This window comes from Bos indicus, chromosome 25 (genome assembly GCF_029378745.1).
Source record: "Bos indicus isolate NIAB-ARS_2022 breed Sahiwal x Tharparkar chromosome 25, NIAB-ARS_B.indTharparkar_mat_pri_1.0, whole genome shotgun sequence".
NCBI classification, from domain to species: Eukaryota; Metazoa; Chordata; class Mammalia; order Artiodactyla; family Bovidae; genus Bos; species Bos indicus.
The window spans coordinates 28,256,759-28,281,229 of NC_091784.1; the positions used below are offsets into that span (position 1 = coordinate 28,256,759).

A 24,471-nucleotide genomic window follows, 5' to 3' on the forward strand; every position below is an offset into this window, starting at 1 on the left:
TGTTTTTTTTTTTCCAGAAGATTTTACACTCTCAGTCTTTACTTCCTTACATTTTCCTTGCTGCCCAACACAACATAAACTAGCTCCTGCCCCTGGTACTCCCCTGATAACTAGTATCACCAGGAAGCTAAATTCAACGAATATTTTTCAGTTCTTATCATGCTTGATTCCCAACAGTATTAATCCTTCCTGGGAACCCTGTCTTCCTCTGGCTTTTGTTATATTTCACTCTTCTAAATGGCCCTCCTCCCTCCCTGGCTGCTTCTTCTCAGGCCTACTCCTCTTCCAGACAATGTGGTCAGTGGAATAATGGCTCTTAAAGATGTGTGTGTGTGTTGTGTGTGTATCAGTTGCTCAATCATGTCTGACTCTATGTGACCCCATGGACTATAGCTCTCCAGGCTCTTCTGTCTATGGAATTCTCCAGGCAAGAATACTGGAATGGGTTGCCATTCCCTTCTCCAGGCTCCCAAAGATGTCAGTGCCCTAATTCTTGGGACCTGTGGACATATTAGTTTACATGGCAAATGGGAATTAAGATTGCATGTGGAATGAAGGCTACTAATCTGCTGATTTTAAAACAGATTATCCTATGGGTCCAATGTCATCACAAGGGTCCTTAAAAGTGAGAGCAGCAGAAGAGTCAGAAGGCGGTGTGACTACTGAAGAAAAGCAAAAAGAGATCAATGTTGCTGGCTTTGAACATGGAGGAAAGGGGTCATGAGCTAGGGAATGTGGGTGGTCTCTAGCAGCAGGAAAAGTTAAAGAAATGGATTCTCCTCTAGAGCCTGCAGAGAGGAAGTTTTTGTTGTTGTTTTGTTTTTTGGCTTCACAACATGGCTTGCAGGATCCTAGTTCCCTAACCAGGCACCAAATCCCTGCTCCCGAAGTGGAGGTGCAAAGTCCTAACCACTGGCAAAGTCCTAATCACTGGATCTCCAGGGACTTCCCCAGAAAGGAACTATTGCCATCCTGATTTTAGCTCAGTGAGACCCATGCCAGACTTCTGAACTCCAGGACTATAAGATAATAAGTTCATGTAGTTTTAAGCTACTAAGTTTGTGGTAATTTGTTATAGCAGCAATAGGAATCTAGTACAGAGCACTATGACTTAGGCCAGTTTCTCAGCTCTTTCCACAGTTTTCTGGCGTGTTCCTATTATTTGTGGCTGACTTCTTCCCAAATGAGTGATCTAAGAGGGAGTAAAATTCCCTGGTGGCTCAGATGGTAAAGCGTCTGCCCACAGTGTGGGAGACCTGGGTTCGATCCCTGGGTTGGGAAGATCCCCTGGAGAAGGCAATGGCACCCCACTCCAGTACTCTTGCCTAGAAAATTCCATGGATGGAGGAGCCTGGTGGGCTACAGTCCATGGGGTCACAAAGAGTCGGACACGACTGATCGACTTCACGACTTCACAAGAGGGAGTAAGGTGGAAACCACAGTATCTTTATGACTCAGCCTTGAAAGTCACACGTTGTCATTTATCTTATTGGGTCAGGTCAGCTCTGTTTAATGTGGGAAGAGACTCCAGAGGGATATAAATACAGGGAGGTGGGATTCCTTGAGGTCTTACTGCTGTTTAACAAATTACCACAAAAATAAAGACTGAAGAGAAACAACCTTTTCATTTTCTCTCAGTTTTTAAGAGTTAGGAATTCGATGTGAGAATTTTGCCTGGGCAGTACTGGCTCACATAACTGCAGTCCGATGATGACTAATATTGGAGCAATGGGAGGCTGATAACTTGGCTTCTCTCTCTCTTCTTTGTTTTTGGCTGTGCTGGGTTTTTGTTGCTGCGAGTGGGCTTTTCTCTAGTTGTGGCGAATGGAGGCTACTCTCTAGTTGCAGTGTGAGGGGTTCTCATTATGGTGGCTTCTCTTGTTGCACGGGCTCTAAGCTCACAGGCTTCAATAATTGTGATGCGAGGGCTCTACAGCACAGGCTCAGGAGTTGTGGTGCAAGGGCTTAGTTGCTCCGTGGCATGTGGGATAGATCTTCCTGGCCCGTGTCCCCTGCACTGGCAGGGGGATTCTTTAGCACTGAGCTACCAGAGAATTATGCCCCCTCCCCTTCGTGTAGCCTCAGGGACTCTCTGTGAATCCATGTAGCCACTCCTCCATAGGGGCTACTTAGGGCTTCCTCACAGCATGGCAGACTCCAGGCCACAGCAACCAGTTTCCAAAACTGTCTTCCATGATTTCCACCTCCTGGTATACATACCATTGTGTAATTTCTTCCCACCCTAAATAGGGCTGACCTGGCCCAATGGGATAATGCAGACATGATGGTTTATGAGTTTGGAGGCTGTTATTAGGATATTGTGGCTTCCATCTTGCTCCCTTTTAGATCACCCACTCTGGGTGAAGTCAGCTGCCATGTTTGCCTAATTCCTAACCCAAAGAAAGTGTGTGAGATAATAAATATTTATTGTTTTGAACTGCTATATTGTGAGGGTAATTTGTCACACAACAACAGATAATTAATACAGGGCAATCAGGGACTCCTGTGGTAGTCCAATGGTCAGGACTATGTGCTTCCAATGCAGAGGGCATGGGTTCGATCCCTGGTTGGGGACCTAGGGTCCTATATGGCCAAAATAATGACTACCAAAAAATAAATAATTTAAAAATACAGGGCAATTAGATTGCTTATGTGACTACTCAGGTCTCCAGTAAAAGTTCTCCAGGGAACCAAGTAGCAGCTGTATCATCTTTTATGATCTAGCTTCATACATCATCATTTAGTATCCCTTCCACTGTAATCACAAATCTGCTTAGAACAAATGGGAAGGAAATCAGAACTTCACCTCTTGATAAGAGAAGGCTCAAAATCATAAACTAAGAAGTTCAGGGACTTTCTTGGTGATGCAGTAGATGGGAATCCACCTGCCAATGCCAGGGAAACAGATTTGACTCCTGGTCTGGGAAGATTCTACATACTGTGGAGCAACTAAGCCCAGGCACCACAACTACTGAGCCTGAGCTCTAGAATCCATGTGCTGCAACTATTGAAGCCCACACACCCTAGAGCCCGTACTCTGGAACAAGAGAAGCCACAGCAATGAGAAGCCAGAACACTGAAACAAAGAGTAGCCCCTGCTCACCTCGACTAGAGAAAGCCCATGCACAATACTGAAGACCAAGTACAGCCATAAATAAATATATAATTAATTAATTTTTAAAAAAAGAGAAGTTCATGTGGGTGTGTGGGGTGCAGCATCTATGGGAAATACAAATTGCCACATGAGGCAGATTTTTCTCCACCCACGTCTTCTCTTACTCCATACAGATTACAGCTTCTGAGCTCTGAGCCCAGATCTTGATCCTGGGTTCCAAACCCCATAGTAGAAACACTTCTAGGACCTCTTCATCTGGATATTCTCACAGGTCAATCTGATGAAATGCAACACACTCAAAACTGAGCTCCTATGTTACTCAGCTATAAAAAGAAATGATATTGGGTCATTTGTGGAGACATGGATGGATCTAGAGGCTGTCTTACAGAGTGAAGTGAGTCAGAAAGAGTAAAACATATCATTTATTAATGCATATGTGTGGAAACTAGACAATGGTATAGATGATCTTATTTGCAAAACAATATAGTGGTTTAGAGTTTAAGGATCTGTCTTCCAAGGTAGGGGACCCAGGTTGATCCCTAGTCAGGGAACTAAGATTCCACATGCCGTGGGGCAACTAAGCCCTAATGCCTCAACTAGAGAGCCCGAACCCTGCAACAGGAGAAGTCAGTGTAACGAAAAGCCCATGTGCCATCATGAAGACTTATCACAGCTCAAAAAACTCCAACAACCCTCCCCCCACACACAAAAACAGAAATAGAGACATAGATATAGAGAATAAACATATGAACATCAAGAGGGGAAAGGGGGTGTGGTGGGATGAATTGGGACTTGGGGATTGACTATATACAGTACTGATGAAAAAGTGAAAGTTAGTCGCACAGTTGTGTCCGACTCTTTGCGATCCCATGGACTATAGCCTGCCCAGCTCCTCTGTCCATGGACTCCTCCAGGCAAGAATACTGGAGTAGGTTGCCATTTCCTTCTCCAGGGGATCTTCCCAATCCAGAGATCGAACCCAGGTCTCCTGCATTGCAGATAGATTCTTTACCAACTGAGCCACAAGGGAAGCCCCACACTACTGATACTGTGTATAAAAATAGAGTCCCAGGTGGCTCAGTGGTAAAGAATCCCCCTCAATGCAGGAGACATGGGAGACCCAAGTTTGATCCCTGGGTTGGAAAGATCCGCTGGGGGAGCAAATGGCAATCCAGTCCAGTACTCTTGCCTGGGAAATCCCACGGACAGATGACCGACGGGCTGCAGTCCATGGGGTCACAAAGAGTTGGACACGACTGAGCACTCATGCACATAACATAGATAATTAATGAGAACCTACTGTATAGCTCAGGGAATTCTATTCAGTGCTCTATGGTGACCTAAAGGAAATCCCCAAAAGAGGAGATGTATGTATACATATAGCTGATTTACTTTGCTGTATAGTAGAATATATAGCTGATTTACTTTGCTGTATAGTAGAAACTGGAGAAGGCAATGGCACCCCACTCCAGTACTCTTGCCTGGAAAATCCCATGGACAGAGGAGCCTGGTAGGCTGCAGTCCATGGGGTCACTGAGTACGACACGACTGAGCGACTTCACTTTCACTTTTCACTTTCATGCATTGGAGAAGGAAATGGCAACCCACTTCAGTATTCTTGCCTAGAGAATCCCAGGGATGGGGGAGCCTGGTGGGCTGCCATCTATGGGGTCGCACAGAGTCGGACACGACTGAAGCGACTTAGCAGCAGCAGCATAGTAGAAACTAACAACGTTGTAAAGCAATTATACTCCAATAAAAATTAGTTTAAAAAGATAAAATCTGAACGGTTTACAAAGGGCAAACTAAGCTCTTTACCTTCTCCAAATCTGGCTCTTCTCTGGGGTTTCCCATTTTAACCTTGGCCTCCCCCAGTCCACCCAAACCACTCCTCCTGGACATCTCTCTCACTCCTGGTAATTTATGCAGACCACTACCTTGACCCAAACCATCATCAGCTCCTACCTAGACAAATGTAGTAGCCTCCTCTCTGGTCTCTCAGATATTTGTCCGTCACCCCAACATACATTCTCCATGCAACAATCAAAGTGATCCTTTAAAAATAAAAACAAAAAACAAAATAAAGATGTAGCTTTGTCACTCTGCCTTTCAACAGCTCAGAGAAGAAAGCCCAATATTTCTTTCATTGATTTAACAAATGTTTATTGAGCACCTGTTACATGCCAGAGACTGTGTTAGGGGCACAAGATAAATCAGTATAGCAGACAAATATTCATACATTGGTCTTACATTTCAGGGAAAAAAATGAGTAATTAATATAATAAATTCATATAATATGTTGTTGGTGATAAATGCTCTGGATGAAATAAAGAGTAGAGCAGAAGAAATTCCCTGGCAGTCCAGTGGTTAGAACTCAGCATTTTTCACTGAAGGGGGTCATGGTTCAGTCCCTGGTCCCAGAACTAAGAGCCCAAAAGCCTTGCAGTCCAGCCAAATAAATAAATAACTGAGTAAAGCAGTGTGAGGGGAATGGCTGCTACTGCTACTAAGTTGCTCAGTCATGTCCGACTCTGTGGGACCTTATAGACTGTAGTCCTCCAGACCCCTCTGTCCATGGGATTTTTCAGGCAAGAATACTGGAGTGGGTTGTCATTTCCTTCTCCAGGGGATCTTCCCGACCCAGGGATCAAACCCACATCTCTTAGGTCTCCTGCATTGGCAGGCAGGCTCTTTACCAATAGCCTTACTGGCGTGCTGCGATTCATGGGGTCGCTAAGAGTCGGACACGACTGAGCGACTGATCTGATCTGATCTGATCTGATCTACCCGGGAAGCCATACTAACCAGAGGGGAATGGGGGCGATTGCAATTTTAAATCGGATTATCAAGTTGGGCTTTGTCCAACTGACACTTGGGCAAAAGCTTAGAGGAGGTGAGGGAGTAAGCTATGTGGAGGGGAACGGTGTTCTAAACGGAGGAAACAGCTCCTGAGAGGTGGAATGTGCCTAAGTATGTTTAGGGGGAAATAGGTGGGCCAGTGTAATGGGAGGTAAGGACAGAGAGGAAGGAGGGGACAAGTTATTTAATCTCTTTTTAAAAAATTTATTTGGCTGCACCGGGCCTTAGTTGGGGCACGATGAAATCTTCCTTGCTGGCATGCAGGATCTCTTTCCCTGACCAGGGATTGAACCTGGGTCCCATGTATCTGGAGCAAGTAGTCTTAACCACTGACCATCAGGGAAATCTCCCGTATAATCTTTCTGGGCCTCTATCCCGTCCTGTGAAAAATAAGGATATTAATAGTACCTACCTCAGAGGTACTGTTACGAAGATGAAACGAACACATGTCAATCTCATAAACAAGGGCCTGACTGGAAGGGGGCACTCGTGGTGGTGCATGTCCAACCTCCACCGCCGGGAGGCAGCAGCGAGTCCCGGCCGGGCTCTGGGCCAGCGTTCAGGGTCAAACGAGGTGAGGCTCTTCCCGGATGTCTGCAGACTCTGACAGCAGCCGTCTCCCGCATTCCCGGCCTCGCCGCGGCCACGTGAGCGCAGAGTTCTGGCACACTACAAGCACTTCTTTGCCTCAATGGGCACGCTGGCCTCCCACAGGAAGCATCCTCCCCTCTCCCTTCTTCTACTGGCTCAAGCCCTGCCTGCCTCCAGCCTCCTCCGGCTTCACTCCAGGATAGCGCCAGGATTCGGGAAAAGAGAGTGGGAATGGTGTGGAGATGAGGGGCAAAGGGGAAATCCAGAGACTCAGGGAGCCCCTTCCTCATGATCTGTGCAGACTTTCCAGCCAATTCCTCAGGCAGGCCAGCTGGTGGTAAAGGGTCCAGCTTTCACTGCGGAGGGCCCAGGTTAAATCCCTGGTCCCGGAACCAAGATTCCGCAAGCGGTAGGTCGCAGCTGAAAAAGGAAAAAAAAAAAAAAAAGATAGCTTCAAAGACATCTCCCGCTTTACTTGCTTCTTTAATTTTTTAAAATATTTAGAATCCAGTCAGTTCAAGCACACATAAACACACTGAAAAGTCTCTCTCCCATCATCTCCTGCTTGGGGGAAAAAAAAAAATTGTCTTTTCACTAGGCTCTCTGCATTTGGTCTCACATCCTAATTACTGTAGCCAAAGGGTTCTAAGGCGCAGATCTATTCCGTTAAAATCCCTCAATAACTTCTTACCACCTCAGGACAAATACAGGTCTGGTCACCTCATTCAGCCCCTCTCCTCTCAGACTCCACATGGCTCCATGCTCTTCTCTGTCATGATATGCCCTTCCCATTCCAGCTCCCAGGCGTGGCTGAGTCCTATTCACACTGCACGTGTATCAATTGTCTATCTATTGTCCATCAATTGTCTATCTTCCTCTACAGGTTGAGAAGGGTCTATTAACTCAAGACCAAATCTCTCCTAGCCCAGAATGTCACCTAATCAGTGTTTGTTGCTGATATTAATTAGTAATAATATTAATAACAATAGCTAATATAGTGTTAATTCCATGCCCAGCACTATTCTAGGCACTTTACATGGATAAATTCATGTAACCGCACAACCCCAAGGTTGATACAACTTCATTTTACCAAGACAGGAATTAAAGTATTGAGTAATTTAAGTAACTTGCCCCAGATAGTGAATGACTGAGCTGGGTTTTGAACCAGGCACTTTGGTTTTCCACAAATGAGTCAAGACCTTGAGGAGAAGGACCAGACCTCAGAGAGGGAATCCAGATAGCGTTTGGTCTGTGCACGTTGCATCTCAGGGTATTCTCGCCCTGTCCCATTTCTTTCCCGAGGGCCCGCTTCCCAGAGAGACTAGGTAACTCTGGGGTTATTTGGGGGGTCTAGGAGCAGGGACATAACTTCTCCGGGCTGGGCGCGAGGTGCGAGTCCTCTGCTCCAAACTACAACTCCCAGGAGGCACCGGGCGCCCATAGCCCACGCGACGTCACGGCGGCAGAGGGCGCAGGCGGCTAGGCTCGCCCGGCCCGGTCGACTGTTGGCCTGTACCGCTCGGACCCTGGCCCTGGCTCTGGCCCAGCGGTAAGGGGAGCGACCTGCGCAGACCATGCCCGCTAAGGCTTCGCATCACTTGACCACACCCTCCGCCTTTGCCCTGGATCGTTGGAGCGCGCGTGGAGGGCGGGGGTGGGGGGACCAGCATCTAGCATATGGGGGAGATCTGGGCTGAACCAAGTGGCCCTGCGGAGGGAGGGACCTAGATGGGGACTCCCGAGCCGCTGCTTCCATGCAGCCAAACCTCGGTGCACAATTCTTTGTGCCACACGTATGCAGGCCAGACCCCAGTCGGGGTCTGAAGGGGCCGGATTAGGGGTCAGCCCCGCCCCTTGAACGAGGGGCAGCGGATCCGAGAGATCAGGGGCAAGGTTTCGGGCTGGACTGGTCTAAGGATCCCCTCCCCTCCAAGCTACCAGATAGAGCCTTAGATTGAAGAATAGTAACTCCAGAAAGCAAGGTGATCCAGGCTCTCCCTGTGTGTGTGTGTGTGTTTGGGGAGATGGTTGAAGGGGTTGGGCAGAGATGGTCAAATCTGATTATACCTGTGCTCACGTAGAGAGAGGGCACTTCTGGATTCAGATCCGTACAACTACCCCTTTCCCCGCCTTGGTAGATGGGAGCTGCTCCCCGGAGGCTGAGCTGGTCAGCATCGTCAACCGGCGCTCACCCCTGAAGTCAGAGAAGAGTCCCTGCCTACCCACATCCTTCTTGCCCAGTTTTGGGGTCGCCTCCGTCTATCGGGTCCTCAGCCCTACTGGCCACCCAGTCCAGTTCAAAGGAACAGAACGATGATACTGGCTTCGGTGCTGGGGAGCGGACCCCGGGGCGGGCCACCCCTCCGGCCTCTCTTGGGGCCCGCACTCTCGCTCCGGGCCCGCTCCACATCAGCCACTGATACCCACCATGTGGAAATGGCACGGGAGCGCTCTAAGACCGTCACCTCCTTTTACAACCAGTCAGCCATTGACGTCGCAGCGGAGAAGGTGTGCAGCTAGGGCGGTGAGGCCTGGGTCTGGAGCTGGAGTGGGTGTCCGGGGAAGGGGTGAAGCTAATATGGCCGGGGGCAGGGCGTTGGAGATACTATGCTCAAAGGCCCTCTGTCCCTTCAGCCTTCAGTCCGCCTCACTCCAACCATGATGCTCTATTCAGGCCGCTCCCAGGATGGCAGTCACCTCCTGGTAAGATTCCTGCTTCTTGTTTTGCTCTTGGGCCCTGGAGCTCTGACCCAGCCCCCCAGCCCCTGGCCTTAACTTCCCTCTTCTCTTTCTTCTAGAAAAGTGCCCGCTACTTGCAGCAGGAGTTGCCAGTGAGGATCGCTCACCGCATCAAGGGCTTCCGCAGCCTTCCTTTCATCATTGGCTGCAACCCCACCATACTGCACGTGGTAAGATGGCCTCAAGGGGGCATAGGAAAGGACCTTAAGTCAGTGTGCCCACCACCCATGGGGCAGATAGGGAGAGGGAACCAGAGTGGTAGAGACCTACCTGCCTAAAGGTTTCTGAGTCCTAGAGGACTCGGCCCAAGCTTTCATGGAGACTTGAAAGACCATGATGGGTTCGGAACCCAATGAACTGGGGTGGATGGCAGTCCCCATAGGTGGTCATGGCTGACTGTTCTCTACCTGTGCCCAAAGCATCCTTGTGAATTCCAACACCTCTTCCTTGCAGCACGAGCTGTACATCCGTGCCTTCCAGAAGCTGACAGACTTCCCTCCGGTGAGGGCTGGGCCAGGGCAGGGTGAGGGGCTGAGAGGTCAGGGCTGGACCACCCACGCTCACGACTACGTGGCTTGCAGATCAAGGACCAGGCGGATGAGGCCCGATACTGCCAGCTGGTGCGACAGCTGTTGGATGACCACAAGGACGTGGTGACCCTCTTAGCGGAAGGCCTGCGTGAGAGCCGGAAGTACATAGAGGTCAGGGCAGCACAATGTGGGCCCAGACCTGGTAGGGTCCTGGGAAAGGCACCAGGTTTCTGAGGCCTGCTCTTTATAGGATGAGAAGCTCGTCCGTTACTTCTTAGACAAGACGTTGACTTCAAGGCTTGGGATCCGTATGTTGGCCACCCACCATCTGGCACTACATGAGGACAAGGTGGGGCGCCAGGACCTGAGTATGTCAAGTGGACCGGAGGGAGCTGAGCCAGGAGCCCCGTTGGACTGGGGACCTGGTCCATGGGTCTGGGGAGAGCCCTGGGGCTGCTTCCATAGTCTAGAGTTTACAAGCTTTTGTTGCCCAAGATGTGGGTAGAGGTGATCTCTGGTCCTGACCTTCTTTCTCCTACCAGCCCGACTTTGTTGGCATCATCTGCACTCGCCTGTCACCGAAGAAGATTATTGAAAAGTGGGTGGACTTTGCCAGGTGAGGCTAGAATGGTTAAGGAAATGGACATCATCGGGCAGGGAAGGTCTGGGTCTGAGCACTTGCCCAGGATGTGGTCCAGGGCAGGATTTCTCAACTGTGGTACTGTTCATATTTTGGGCCAGATTATTCTTTTCTGTAAGGGGCTGGCCTGTGCTTGTTAGGATGTTCAGAAGGATCCCTGGCTTCTACTCACTTGATGCCAGTAATATTCCCCAGTTGTGGCAAACAAAAATGTTGCTAGGGATTGCAAAATGTCCTTGGGAGGGTGGGGACAGAATCAGCTCCAGTTGAGACCCACTGGTTGGAATCTGAACCCTTGCTCCTATCCACAGACGCCTGTGTGAGCACAAGTATGGCAATGCACCCCGAGTCCGCATCAACGGACACGTGGCTGCCCGTTTCCCCTTCATCCCAATGCCACTGGACTACATCCTACCTGAGCTGCTCAAGAACGCCATGAGGTGGGCCGCTGGATGTATTGGATGGGGGCAGATGGGAACTGAGGTGAGGCGGGGCACCACCACCTACTGGTATTTGGCCCCTTGCACAGAGCCACAATGGAGAGTCACCTCGACACTCCCTACAATGTCCCAGATGTCGTCATCACCATCGCCAACAATGATATCGATCTCGTCATCAGGTTTGCCTTGGGTGCGAGTTGGGTGGTATGGGTGCGGGTTTCTGGGCACTGTTTCTGATCTGCTGAATGACCTCAAGCTTAGTGAGACTTAGTGTTTCAGGACAATCTCTGGTCCTGAGATTGCTGTGAGCTGGACATGAGTTGATCTGGGGCCAATTGCAGGCCCCAGGGGCCTGCCTTTGTCAGAAACTGAGGGGCCCAGAGCAGGGAAAGAGTCAGAAATATGGTGCTGGGCAGAGAATAAATGTCAAGTCCTGTGAGAAGGTTTAAGCAGTCAGTGGCAGAAGTGAGGGTGGAGAAAAGTAGCTTATAAAAAGCAAGGCCCAAGAGTCCAGGTGACCACATTCCATGTTTGGGTGGGTGGAAGGGACAGGAAGGCCGACTTAGCACTCACTGTCTGCTTGGGAGGTAGTGAACCCCCACCAAAGCTGAGCCAAATCCCCGTTACCGTCATCCTGCCAGGATTTCAGACCGGGGCGGGGGAATTGCTCACAAAGACCTGGATCGGGTGATGGACTACCACTTCACTACAGCTGAGGCCAGCACCCAGGACCCCCGGATCAGCCCCCTCTTTGGCCACCTGGACTTGCACAGTGGTGGCCAGTCAGGACCCATGCACGGGTGAGGCCCCATCTGGCCAGAACAGAGGGGTGGGAGGGCCCAGGAGACTCAAGCCTCTGAAGCCTGTGTCCTGTCCCCCCGCCCACCCCCAGCTTTGGCTTCGGGCTGCCCACTTCGCGGGCCTACGCAGAGTACCTCGGTGGTTCCCTTCGGCTGCAGTCGCTGCAGGGCATTGGCACAGATGTCTACCTACGGCTCCGTCACATCGATGGCCGGGAAGAAAGCTTCCGCATCTGACCTCGCAGCCCTAGGCCGGCTGGCCTACCCAGGCTGGGCCACACTCCCTGCCAGGACCTCCCGGACCCGGCAGGGTACCACCCTGCTCCACACTGCTGCATCTCGGGTCTTAGGGCCCCAAACAGGTGGACTTACATGGAGCCAGGCAACGGCCCTCTTCCATAGGGTCCACTGCTTCCCTGCCTCCAGGCCTTAGAGGGGAGGAAGTGGGGACCCTCGAGGTCTCCCGCACCAGCTCCGTCATTCTCGTTCCTGGGGAACCCCACTTTGACCTGCTGTTTGTTATTAAAGTTCACATTTTGAATGCCCTCTCAGGCCCCATGTGTGGGGAGGGCAGATGAACCTTTGTTTCTGCCCTCTTTCAGGTCCCCTGGACCCTGGGTTTAACTAGTTCATGTCCTGGTCTCTTAACCATCCTCACTGCCTGGCAGACCAGGAACAGAATTGGCCCTGGGTTTCCTGCACAGTAAATTTAATGGGAGTGGGGATGAGTCGGGCAGTTTGTGCAAACCTCTCATTCATTTCATTTCCCAAATGTTTCTGCCTCCCAGACAATATGGAAGGCCCAGGTTGGCCCAGCTTCAGGCCTCAGTTCCGATTCTTCCCAGCAGTCACAGGTCATAGAGGTGAAGGTGACCCAGCTGGGCACTCTTCTGAGCCACCTGATTCCTAAACCTGAGTAAGGAAGGTTAAAAATACTGTCTGCCAGCCGTGCCTGCTATTGCCAAGTAAAAGAACACACAGGATTGTGCCCTGGCAGGCCCCAGAGGACAGTGGGGCCCGGGTGGGGAGGGCAAAGGGCTCCAGGGAGCAGGTGGTGATGACCCCCCTAGCACCCATCTTGCCAGGAAGGAAGAAGGCTTAAAGCCTACTTGGTGGGACTGGTGATGGAAGTGGGGGACTGAGGGGAGACAGGAATTGTATCTGGTGGTGGGAAACCCTAGTGATTTGCCAGGCTGAAAATCTTGCTGCTGCAGTGCTGGGGGGAGGAGGAGGGGGAGGAGGAGGGGGAGGCTGGAGAGGCAGATAGTAGTCAGGGTGAAAGACCTTGAAATTATAGCCCAAGAGGTGTGAGTTTTATCCTGGAGGTAGCAGGGATCCATGGAAGGGTTTGAAGCTAGGAAGGGTGGTTAGATTCCCTAGAGTGAATTGTTCAGTCATGTCTGACTCTTTGCCACCTTGTGGACCATATAGTCCATGGACTTCTCCAGGCCAGAATACTGGAGTGGGTAGCCTTTCCTGTCTCCAGGGGATCTTTTCAACCCAGGGATCAAACCCATGTCTCCCGCATTGCAGGTGGATTCTTTTACCAGCTGAGCCACCAGGGAAGCCCTGGATTCCCTAGAAGCACATCTTACAAAGATTTGTATCCAAGCGATTTGTTGAGAAAGTGCTTCCAGAAGGGAGTAGGGGAGGCAGGAAAGGGAAGGGCAGGAGGCCAGGCAAGAGAGGTAAGCGGCACAGTCATTGATGGACTCCTCTGCTGGATGATCATTTGTTTATTGTCCATATTTGATTGGGCAGGTACTTAAAACTCCCAGACTGAGAACTTCCATTTTCAGCTCTTTGAAAGCAAAACAGTTCCATTAACTTGAGAGACTTTTCACCAAACAAGCCTCTGGTGCTGGCTTCTGAAAGCACATCAAAGGTAATATGAGCACAAGGAAGCAACAAAAAATGATTCTGTGGGATCTGTGTGAATCATCAACATAATTCTAGGGGTGGGTGGAGAGGGAACAAGTACTACAGTGTTAATTTTAAATTTTTTTCTTGCCTGACTTATTTCTTCCGTTTCATATGCTGCCAGAAGGGCATTTACCACTTCCTCCAAACTTCTTTATTTCCCCAAAGCCAAGTTACCAGCTCTTCCCACTGCCATCGCTCACAGATACTTAGATGTTTCCTGATCTGTAACCTCATCCTTAGGCCTTGGGCATTCCACTCCTCTTAGAATTGTTTCAAAGCCCAATAGCCAAATTACAAGTCAGGTATGACTCAGAGTGGCCAAAGGGAATGTTTATTGAGCACCTACCCTGTCTGGCATTGTGCAACATGCACTTGTTTTATATACGTAAGAGATAAATATATGGTTCAATCTTTATGGTTATATGGTTTATACAGTGTAACATTTAACGACATTCTGGGAATGGACACTCACAGTGTAGGGTCAGAACCCAGAATTCCTCACTTATTAAGCCCAAGACGCTGCCCATTATGTCCAGGGCCTTTGGCTATTTTCTGTTTAGGGAACTTGGTCATTTCTTTACAAACGCTTGATTCTGTGCGAGTGATTTATTGGACCTGCTTCCCTAATCCGATCTCCTTTTCCCATCCTGAACAAGGAACGCAGTTTCTTCAGTCTTTAAAAACGGGAGACCAGTATTTGGCTGGTGGAAGTGCATGGGATGGGTGTTAACCTCAGGCTCATCGCCCTAAAGCCAGGCATCCAGGGAGGCTGCTCTGGCTCCGCCGTGGTAAACTGGGGGCAGCGCCGCCCGATAACTGGCACATCTTGGCTTCCTCAGGCACCGGAAGTCTTAAAAAGATAGAGCTGAGACATCACATCAGGAAAGCCTTTCTCCTCTCTTTTAACTCTAGGGTGCAGCCATAATTCCAAACAGAAAACTCCAGGGTAACCGGCACAGTCAACGTCAATCTGGCCTGGCGCCGCGGAGACAGTCACACTAGCCAACGAGCTCCTGCCACGTCACAGACCCCGCCCTCTAGCTTGCCGCAGACTCCGCCGTGCTTCATTGACCCGGATCTAAAGGCGCTACGTGGCGCTATATTCTGTCGTCACTTCCACTACAACGATGGCGGCACAGGGAGCAGCTGCGGCGGTTGCGGCGGCGACTTCAGGGGTCGCGGGGGAGGGCGAGCCCGGACCCGGGGAGAATGCGGCGGTCGAGGGGACCGCTCCGTCCCCAGGCCGCATCTCTCCGCCGACCCCGGCGCGCGGCGAGCCTGAAGTCACCGTGGAGATCGGAGAAACATACCTGTGCCGGCGGCCCGATAGCACCTGGCGTGAGGGCGGGGCCCAAGGCCAGGGGGCGGGGCCTAAGGGCGGGGCGGGGCCTGAGAGGGGTAGAACACGGTCTTTTGGACTTGCCCCGGCGCCGCCTACAATCCCCACAGCCTGGGCTTTAGCCAGTCTTCCTTCTGTGTTTTAGAGCCCCCATTCCACTTCCTTGCCCAGTCTTAGGCTTCATTCCCTTTTTTTGTTAACCTGCTTCCTCACTGGTCTCCCTTGTGTCTGTGACTTCCCCTTCTTATCCATCCCCTACAGCCGCCAGCGGAGAAGACCTCCCGGAACACAAAAACGAGCTTCCCCTCCCTTCTATTTTTTTGCGTCATTTCCAGAATAACCCCCAAATACCTTAGAATGGCCTTCGTCTTTGTCACCTCTCTGTTTTTTAGCACCCCTAGCGAAGGCCATTGACGGACCAGACCACGCTCTTAAGACCATATGCCTTTTACTGCTGGCTAGCCCCACTCATCCTTTTAGCATCATATCCCCTGTGATGTCACTCTTGACTCCCTTCAGGCAGAGTGAGTCGTTCCCTTCTGTATATTTCTGCAACATTTTCTTCATACCTGAGCTACGGTATATGTACCATTGTGTTGTCATTGTCTGTCTTCTATCAAAGTGTGAACTTCTGGAGGGCAGGACCGCTCATGATTCATCAGTGTATCTTCTGTACCCAGCAGCAGCCCAGCTCAGGGCCAGACTTGCAGTGGTTGCCTTACTCATTTGTTGAATGGTCCGCCATTTGGTGCTGTACTGAAAGCTTATTACCATTTGAGGGGGGCGCTGTTATCCTTATTTACACATGAAAGCGCTGAGGCTCAGAAAGCCAAAATAACTTGTTCAGTTAAATATAGCTAGGAAGTGGGGCTGTTTGAGTCCACAACTAGCTCTCATGACTTCTGAACAAGTGAATGACTGAGTATAGTAATACAGACCTTGAATTTGGAGCCAGACTTGAATTCGGTTAAATGTGCTTATTACTTTTCAAATAGTGAGCATACCTACTTTTCAAATAGGTAAGCCTCAGTTTCCTCGTCTCTAGTATAAGAATAAGAGCCCCAATCTGGCCCACCTCAAGACAGTGATTGAAGGGAGTGGCAGAGGTGAGCAGATGAGGTTAGCTTCGGAATCTGGCAACCTGCTCCTCTGTCACTCATTCCAGCCCCGTTTTCTTTCTCAGTGATCCTAGCCTTTTCCCTTCACAGATTCTGCTGAAGTGATCCAGTCTCGAGTGAACGATCAAGAAGGCCGAGAGGAATTCTATGTACACTACGTGGGCTGTGAGTAATCAGGTCCGGGTGCGGGGTTGGGGGAGAACGCTAAAGGGCAGCACCTTCATGACCCATCCTCACAGTTAACCGGCGATTGGATGAATGGGTCGACAAGAACCGGCTGGCGCTGACCAAAACAGTGAAAGATGCTGTGCAGAAGAACTCAGAGAAGTACCTGAGTGAGCTGGCCGAGCAGCCGGAGCGCAAGATCACTCGAAACCAAAAACGCAAGCATGATGAGATCAACCACGTGCAGAAGGTCCGGATCCCTTCCCTTCCCCAGTGCCCTCCCCTTCCCTGGGTCCCTCCCCTTCCCTGGGTCCCTCCCCTTCCCTGGGTCCCTCCCCTTCCCCGGGGCCCCAGGAGGCTCAGCATCCTCTCTGACTAACCTGGGTCCTGGTGCCACACCCACAGCAGCTCCCATTGCTTAAGCTCCTGCAGTATATGGGGGACTATCTACCTCTTCCCAGGTATTCTTCACAGACGAGAAAACTGAGGCTCAGAGAGGGTGAGAGCTTGGCTGTAGTCTTGTAGCAAGGAACTGACACAGCTGGGACTGGAACTCAGGCCTCTTGCAGCTTTTATGCCCCTCTTGGCTGTGCCACATTGACAAACAGACCTGCAAGTTCCGAGGGAAGGAAGAGAATAAGTGATTTAGGGGTACTTGCAGTTGCCAACCCTTGTGCTGAGTGCTGTGCCTGGATAAGCTCATTATGTCCTCTGTAACAACTTAATGCCACAGAGCTAATTAATTCTTTTTGAGGAAAGCAGGAAGCAGACTCAGAGAGGTTAAGTAACTTGCCTAAGGTCACACAGCTAGTATATAAAAGGGTGGGCTGAAATTAGAGTAATAATGGCACATTTATTGGCTTGTGAGCCACAGTATTAGGCAAAGTATTCTAGAACATGATCTCATTGAAATTTCACAGCAACTCTGTGAGGTAAACTTTATATCCCCAGTTTATAAGGGAGGTGCAGGTAGTTTTAGGAACCCAGTCAGGAATTAGATTTGCCAATTGGATTGTTCTACTTTGGGGCACAAGCCCTTAGCCCTGACTTGGAAATATCCTAAAAACTCCTGCCATTTATTTCCAAAGCTTGGATTTGGGGACTTCCCTCGTGGTCCAGTGGTTAAGACTCTGTCCTTCCAATGCAGGGGGTGTGAGTTCAATCCCTGGTTGGGGAACTAAGATCTCTCATGCCTCTGGGCTAAAAAAAATAGAAGCAAAATTTGGGTTCTTTTCTTGAAGCCAGCCTGCCCCTGGAGGGTTTCTTTTCTCCCATTTTGAGCCTCAGTTTCTTGATTTGTGAAATGGAGTGTGCGGATGAGAAGAGGCTTTATGAAGCTCTTAAGGAACCCAAATTTTTGGTATTTTCACCCAGCAATTGCATCCTGAGCACTCATTGTGGGTTTTGCAGCAATGGTTTGCAGACTGTGGGGCACAGCTATTATTAGATAGCAAGATGAGTTCAGTGGGTTGTGGTCATTTAAATTTAAAAAATGGAATAACTAAGATAAAGTACAAACTATCAGTATATTGTCCTTTAATAAAGGTAAGTTGAGAAGTTCTTATTTCACATATAAATATACATGGGTGTATACACAGACTGCCAACTGGTTAACAGTGCTGTCATTTAAAAAAAAAAAAAAATTATTTTTAAATGCTTTGAATGAGAAAGATCTCTCACCGGGGATTCCTGGTGGTCCAGTGGTTAGGACTCGGTGTCTTCACTGCTGTGGCCCAGATTCAGCCCCTGGTCGGGGAACTAAGATTCCGCAAGCCATGTGGCGAGAAGAAAACCCGAAAGATGTCTCTAAAGCACCATCTAAGGCAGCACTGTCCTACTGAACATCCTGTGATGGAAATGGAAATGTGCTATATCTGTGTTGTCTGATACAGTAGCCACTACCCACTTGTGGCTATTGAGTACTTGAAATGTACTGAGAATTGAATTTTATTTTGAATGTAATGAACTTAAATCTAAGTAGCTGCTTGTGGCTAGAGGCTACTTTATCCCACATCACAGTCTAAGGTTTGCTCAGCTCCCCAGCCAGGTTGACTTGGTAAATTAAGCCTCAAAGAAGTCTTTCTAAGCTGGCAGTCAGCATGGTGGATGACCGTGGACCAGTGGTGGTCAAAGAGTGAATAACCAGCAGATTACTCAAAGAATGAATAATCAGCAAGGTAACCAAAGAATGAATAATCAGTGAGTTAACGATCAGCAAGGTTCTCCAGGGCCTCATTAATGTTTAATTCTAAATAAATTACAGCATTTATTGAAAAGTAGTGTTTTTGTAGTTCTTTAACCCGTTTGCAGAAGAGGACTGATTTGTGAATTGGGAGATGTGTTTTAAAGAGGCACATGAGGAGGAAAAGCTCCCTTGCCTCATCTTTGCAGGGGTTTAGCTTTGGTGTTGGACAGACCGGAGGCCCATGCCCCACTCTGCTTGGTCCCGGTTCTGTGAGCCCACTTCTCCATGCCTCAGTTTCTTCTGTGCGGTGTGGATAGTGAGCACTCCCATCTCAGGCTCATGCTGAGTAATGTCTATGATGTGAGCACTTGGTACTTGGGACAAATGGCAGCTGGCTAGTCCCCAAGGGCGAATGACCTCATTTCTCCCTGTTTACTTCTCTGTAAAGCAGAAGTAAGAATATTGTGTCTCCACATTGCCAAAGGGTTAAATGAGGCCATCCGGCCAAGTGCTTGGTAGAAAGGGCTCTGGGTAAGACACTGGCCCCTGTCTCCCTTCTGAACCACAAGGCAAGGCTGCCGTCTTCTCTGGTGTAGGTCCCAGGCTTTCCTGGGTCACTTGTCAGGCTGGCCTTGGTTCCCTTTGCAGCCTCTGGCCTAGAACCTGGGCAGGCTATGATTGCCACGTGAGTTATATCCCTGCCTTCCAAAGACTTGGAAAATAGGGAAACCAAGATGGGGGAGACGGTGGGTACTGTTGTTGAGCAAGGCATTCTGACCTGGGAAGGAATGTATTCTGGCTCAGAAGAATGCAGTCAGGCCTCCTGGATAGGGTTGGGAAGGGTGCTGGGCCTTCAGAGACAGAAAGAGCACAGTAAAAACAATGACACGTGATCACTCGCCACGCTCTGCCCTGTCAGGCACTCGCCTGGCTCATGCTCGGTACCAGGCTGAGTAAGTGTTTTCTGGCAGCTGTAGAAGAGGGAACGACATGGAGGCTGGGAGGAACTGCATGCGCAAAGGCGTGAAGACCAGAAACAGGACTGTCAACAGCAGAGCAGGGTTGAGCTGAGACAGAGGGCTGGGAATCCCCAGGCCTTGTCAGCAGCTGTCCAGACCTGACATGGTGGCAGTGGCTATTCGGGGTGGGGCAGAAGGAACCAATTCCAGAGATGACAAAGAGGTAGCACTGACAGGACGTGGCCATTATTCGAATGCCAGGCTGAGCGAGGAGGAGGAGCCTTGTGAGCAGGCTCATTATTGGTCTGGGGCAATTGGCCCAAGGGTGATGCTTCCCAGTGAGTTGAGGAACCCAGGAGGATGAACAGGTTTGCAGGAGGAAAGGCCAAATTCCTTTCCGGACACCTGGGGCCCGCTGTGCCTGTGGGAGGGGCCTCTGGAGCCGTCCCATGTGCAGGAAGGAGGTCCAGGCACACTGGGGTGTCCCTACCGGTTCCTGATACGAGCGCAGAAGACCAGACCTGTTATTTCCTCTTGTCTCCCAACAACTATGGCAGAACTGGATTGATCCGATTGGAAACACCAAAGCTCTTAGCAACCTAAGGAGTCAAGCCAGACCTTTTGATCCTAGCCCTGTTCATTAGGCAAACAGTCCAGATTTGAGCATCAGGGGGCTCTGGGATGGGTGGGTGGGTGGGTGGGCAGATGGGAGAGGGACTTGGACCAGCCAGCTCCGAAACCAGGTAAAATAAGCTTGCTCGATCTCCAGTTATTGTAGTTTAAGGGATGGGGTCTGGAAAACGGAAGAGGTGGCCTGACCCCTTCTATTCATCTCCATCCACTGCTCTTTCTCACTCAGACCTATGCAGAGATGGATCCCACAACAGCAGCCTTGGAGAAGGAACATGAGGCGGTAAGTACGGGGAGGGATCCTAAGCGGAGCTACCCCTTCCCTGTTGCTCCTCTTGCCCCGACCAAGCCCACCTTCCCTCCACTCCCACCTCGCCCACAGATTACCAAGGTGAAGTACGTGGACAAGATCCACATTGGGAACTACGAAATCGACGCCTGGTACTTCTCCCCATTCCCTGAAGACTATGGGAAACAGCCCAAGCTCTGGCTCTGCGAGTACTGTCTCAAGTATATGAAGTACGAGAAGAGCTACCGCTTCCACTTGGTGAGGCTGGGCTGGGTCTGGTGCACGCAGGGGGTGGTTGTTGAGGCTAGGGCTGCCTGAAAGAGTGGCCAGGGGAAGGAGAGACAGGCCCACAGCTGTAGATCCAAGGAAAAGCTGGCCCGGGTGGAGAGACCTGGCTTCCAGGCCTGACTCTGCCTTGGCTGGAGCCTCCCCAGATCTCAGGTTCCTCTTCTGTGGAATGGGGGCTTTCTGGGGTCCCTGGCCCTCACCACATATTTAGCAAGGCCAGTCCAGTGCCAGGTTCCTCTGTGCAAAAGAGGAAGTCAGCACAGCCCCGAGCCATGGGACCACGACTCCTGGACTATTGGAATGCTTGGCCACACACAGGAGCCACCTGGCTGGCGTGGTGGTGTTTCCCACAGGGTGGATTTTTAGGCAGATGTGTATGGTTTAGGAAACAACCTTGTCCTGGCTGCTGGCCCTCCAGAGCCAGGCTGAGCTGGACTTGTAATTAGCCTGCTGTGTGATGTTCATGCCAGTTACCTGGCCTGTTACTGTGCCTCAGTTTCTCCATCTGTAAAAGGATTCATCTCCTTAGATGGTTGGGTGAGTTACTTGATACAGGTGAAGGGTGGATCCCCAGGGTCTCCAACTGGGGAAGTGGAGAGAAGCGGAGGCCTGCTGTCAGCCACACGGGGTGGGGGATGGGGTGCCCAGCGGGGAACCTCGGGACCCCACATCTGTGCCTCCCCTCTCTCACCCCCCACCCAGGGCCAGTGCCAGTGGCGGCAACCCCCAGGAAAGGAGATCTACCGCAAGAGCAACATCTCTGTGTATGAAGTGGATGGCAAAGACCACAAGGTGAGCCCTTGGGTAGAGTTACCATGGAAATGGGGGACGCGCTAGGCACTTCCTGATGATCCTCACCATCGATAAAGGGCAGAGGCCAGCCTTAGCATGAGAAGCGGCCTGCGGGCTTGTGCTTAGCCTGGCACCCAGCGTGTGTTCTGTGCAAAGTAAGCTGCCTATGGTGCTTACTTACCCTCAGCTTCTGGGTTTCCCTTCTGTCCCTGAGGGATTTGGCTTCTGAGGGGGTAGCTGGGGGTGGCTTAGGCTCAGGTGCTTCTGGAACCCAGAGTGTAGATTGTCTGGCCTCAGGGTATCGTTCAAACCTGCATTTTCTTTCTGCCTGAAGAAATGGTGTTTGTTTTTCCTGGGTGGGAACTGCTCTGTGTGCGGTTTCCTGCCCGAGAGCTCTGTGGCTCTGACGCCAAGTTCCTTGTTCCTGAAGGATTTCAGTGGGGCGGTGTCTGGTCCCTGGGGCGTGCTTTGCTTTCGTGGACAGCTTGGCCTTTGCCTGCTCAGTCTAGGAGGGTCTCGCCGAGGGTCCCTGGTTCCCGTGCAAGGGCAGCGGAGTGTAAGATGCAGGGGGCTGGCTTCTGAGTGGTTCCGGGCTTCAAATCGCCCTGTCACTTCCTTGCTGACCTTGGACAAGTTGCTTAAGGTCTTCTGTTCCTGTTTTCTGCTCTTTAAGACAGGAGTCATGCTAATATTTACCTACGAGACTTGTTAATGGAATAAATGAAACAGCAAAGTCAAGTACTTAGCCCAGTTCTTGGAATTGAGCAGGAACTTAGTAAACACGAGCTTTTGCCAGCCTTGTGATGAATAGCTTGCTAAATAGCCTCACGTGAGCCCCCTGTTCTGCCTTCCTGAACATCAGTGGGGTGGGGGTGGGGGTTGGGGTTGGAGGGGCAGAAAGAGACAGAGCAGAGACGTGGGTGTTCTTTCAGCTCCACCCTGTACAGCTTTGAGGCCTCAGGCAGTCCCTCACCCTTACAGATCCTCAGTTTCCTCCTAAGCAAAATGGGTCAATGGTGCGGGGCTCACACAGCTGTCGGGTCAGGTGAGAGTGGTGGTAAAAGGTGTCCTTGATGTCTGCCATGCAGCCAACCTCAAGGTCCCACTGGCCCTCCTGACATTGGTCTCTGGCCTGGCACATCCAATGGGGTAGATAGTTTGGGCTGTGGAGTCAGGCTCAAGGGTTGTTCATTTGCAGACATTTACCAACCCCCCAGGTTCACCCTTCGCCATGTGCTAGGTCTGAGGGCACGGCTATGAGCAGACAGAACTCACACACCAGCTTGAGTCCTGCCCTGGCGCTCAGCAGGTGGGGGACCTTGGACGAGCCACTGTCTCCTCTGAGCCTGTTTCCTGAGCTGAAAGAGAAGAGTCTGTGTCTCTAAAGATCAAACTCCTCTTGAGTGCTCAGCAGCAGTAGCCGTGATTAGCCCGGCTCTGCTGTGACCTCCTTGAGTGTTTGTACCTATCTAATTTTCCATTTCCCTGTCCATTAGAAATTGACTCTAAGACTCCTTGCAATGCTAAACACGGCCGTTCTGGTGAGGCTCCCACTTCTCACCGGGCTAGCACTGGCTACTCTCTGGAGCCTGGCACTTGGAACAGGCAGAGTGATAGTACCTGCCCAGACCTTGATGGAGCTAGGTGGAGGCGTTCTGCCTGCCGCTGAGCCTGCTTCCACCCACCCCCACCCCTCAGATTTACTGTCAGAACCTATGTCTGCTGGCCAAGCTCTTCCTGGACCATAAGACGCTATACTTTGATGTGGAGCCGTTCGTCTTTTACATCTTGACGGAGGTGGACAGGCAGGGGGCCCACATCGTCGGCTACTTCTCAAAGGTGCTGGGAAGCCCAGGTTGAGGGAGGTGGGGGGCGGGGGGTGGATGAACCCGAGTAGGGGCTGAGTCTCCCCAGAGACCCTGACCACCCACCCCTGCAGGAGAAGGAGTCCCCAGATGGGAACAACGTGGCCTGTATCCTGACGCTGCCCCCCTACCAGCGCCGTGGCTACGGGAAGTTCCTCATTGCTTTCAGTGAGTGGTTCCTGCAGGAAGGGCGACAGTGATGAGGGGTGCCAGGGTAGGGTGGGTCCTCAGTTTCCTCGTTTCCACCACCTCCAGGCTATGAGCTCTCGAAGCTGGAGAGCACAGTCGGCTCCCCAGAGAAGCCACTGTCTGACCTGGGCAAGCTCAGCTACCGCAGCTACTGGTCCTGGGTCCTGCTGGAGATCTTGCGAGACTTCCGGGGCACCCTGTCCATCAAGGACCTTAGGTAAGTCCTCCCATAGGGAAGGACTCTCCTCTGACTGCCAGTGATCCCCTCTCCTTGGCCCCTCCCAGCCAAATCCCTCAAGTAGACCTCTCTCCAGCATCTGCTGTAATCTGTTTGTGTAGCCAGATGACGAGCATCACTCAGAATGACATCATCAGCACTCTCCAGTCCCTCAACATGGTCAAGTACTGGAAGGGCCAGCACGTGATCTGTGTCACACCCAAGCTGGTGGAGGAACACCTCAAAAGCGCTCAGTATAAGAAACCACCCATCACAGGTGGGTAAAGGGGCTGCCCTAGGGGGGTGTGTGTGTGTGTGTGAGTGAGTGGTGGGGTATGGGTGTAAGGACCTCCAGGAGCCAAGGCCTCCTTTTTGCTGTCACCTGATCCCAAACCAGTCTGACCAGCTCCCAGGACCAAGCCTGAGGCAGGCCACTCATTCCTGGACTTCCCTCTCCACCCCTACCCCCACCCCAGGAATCAGTCTGCCCTTGTTCCCATCTGCAGGTGAAACCTGGCCTGGGCCCAGGGCAGAGCAGCTGGGGTGACCGGCCCAGTCAGGGGAGGGGGTGGGGGCCGTCCTGCCTCTCATCTGTCTTTTCTCCCTGCAGTGGACTCCGTCTGCCTCAAGTGGGCACCCCCCAAGCACAAGCAAGTCAAACTCTCCAAGAAGTGAATGGCCTGCGCCTCTGCTCCTGGACCCATGCCTCCTTGCCCCCAGCCTGTAAATATGTACAGACGTGTGTCATCACTTTTTTTAATAAAGTAAGTGCTGCCAGTGTCCCAGAGCTGATGGGCT

At 51.1% G+C, this 24,471-nt stretch overlaps 2 protein-coding genes across 3 annotated transcripts; both read left to right on the forward strand.

Annotated features, from left to right (window-relative positions):
* The first annotated feature begins 8,012 nt into the window (after positions 1-8,012).
* BCKDK (branched chain keto acid dehydrogenase kinase) lies at positions 8,013-12,259 on the forward strand. Of its 2 annotated transcripts, none has more exons than XM_019987828.2 (12): positions 8,013-8,114; positions 8,704-9,073; positions 9,200-9,268; positions 9,364-9,474; positions 9,758-9,805; positions 9,886-10,005; positions 10,085-10,183; positions 10,377-10,450; positions 10,786-10,914; positions 11,004-11,093; positions 11,556-11,714; positions 11,807-12,259. In XM_019987828.2, the coding sequence occupies exons 2-12, from the start codon at positions 8,879-8,881 to the stop codon at positions 11,949-11,951; spliced, it is 1,239 nt and encodes a 412-aa protein (XP_019843387.1). In that variant the 5' UTR covers positions 8,013-8,114; positions 8,704-8,878; the 3' UTR covers positions 11,952-12,259. The 2 variants fall into 2 exon arrangements, with proteins under 2 accessions (XP_019843387.1, XP_070636051.1); XM_070779950.1 differs by lacking the exon at positions 8,013-8,114 and adding an exon at positions 8,373-8,547.
* A 2,505-nt stretch (positions 12,260-14,764) lies between these two features.
* KAT8 (lysine acetyltransferase 8) lies at positions 14,765-24,460 on the forward strand. Its single transcript, XM_019987827.2, has 11 exons — positions 14,765-14,975; positions 16,185-16,259; positions 16,334-16,509; positions 20,263-20,316; positions 20,416-20,580; positions 21,313-21,402; positions 23,101-23,241; positions 23,342-23,435; positions 23,523-23,673; positions 23,796-23,950; positions 24,284-24,460. Exons 1-11 carry the CDS (start codon positions 14,765-14,767, stop codon positions 24,346-24,348), a joined length of 1,377 nt encoding a protein of 458 aa, XP_019843386.1. The 3' UTR covers positions 24,349-24,460.
* Positions 24,461-24,471: the final 11 nt, after the last annotated feature.

What these genes read in the sequence shown, in the direction of transcription:
- KAT8 (XM_019987827.2), top strand. Translation starts at nt 14,765, where the DNA reads ATGGCGGCACAGGGAGCAGCTGCGGCGGTTGCGGCGGCGACTTCAGGG. An exon ending in TCGTCGGCTACTTCTCAAAG is followed by an intron (nt 23,242 to 23,341) that starts GTGCTGGGAAGC and finishes CCACCCCTGCAG; the next exon opens with GAGAAGGAGTCCCCAGATGG. An exon ending in CTGTCCATCAAGGACCTTAG is followed by an intron (nt 23,674 to 23,795) that starts GTAAGTCCTCCC and finishes CTGTTTGTGTAG; the next exon opens with CCAGATGACGAGCATCACTC.
- BCKDK (XM_019987828.2), top strand. Translation starts at nt 8,879, where the DNA reads ATGATACTGGCTTCGGTGCTGGGGAGCGGACCCCGGGGCGGGCCACCC. An exon ending in TTGACGTCGCAGCGGAGAAG is followed by an intron (nt 9,074 to 9,199) that starts GTGTGCAGCTAG and finishes CTGTCCCTTCAG; the next exon opens with CCTTCAGTCCGCCTCACTCC. An exon ending in AGAGCCGGAAGTACATAGAG is followed by an intron (nt 10,006 to 10,084) that starts GTCAGGGCAGCA and finishes TGCTCTTTATAG; the next exon opens with GATGAGAAGCTCGTCCGTTA.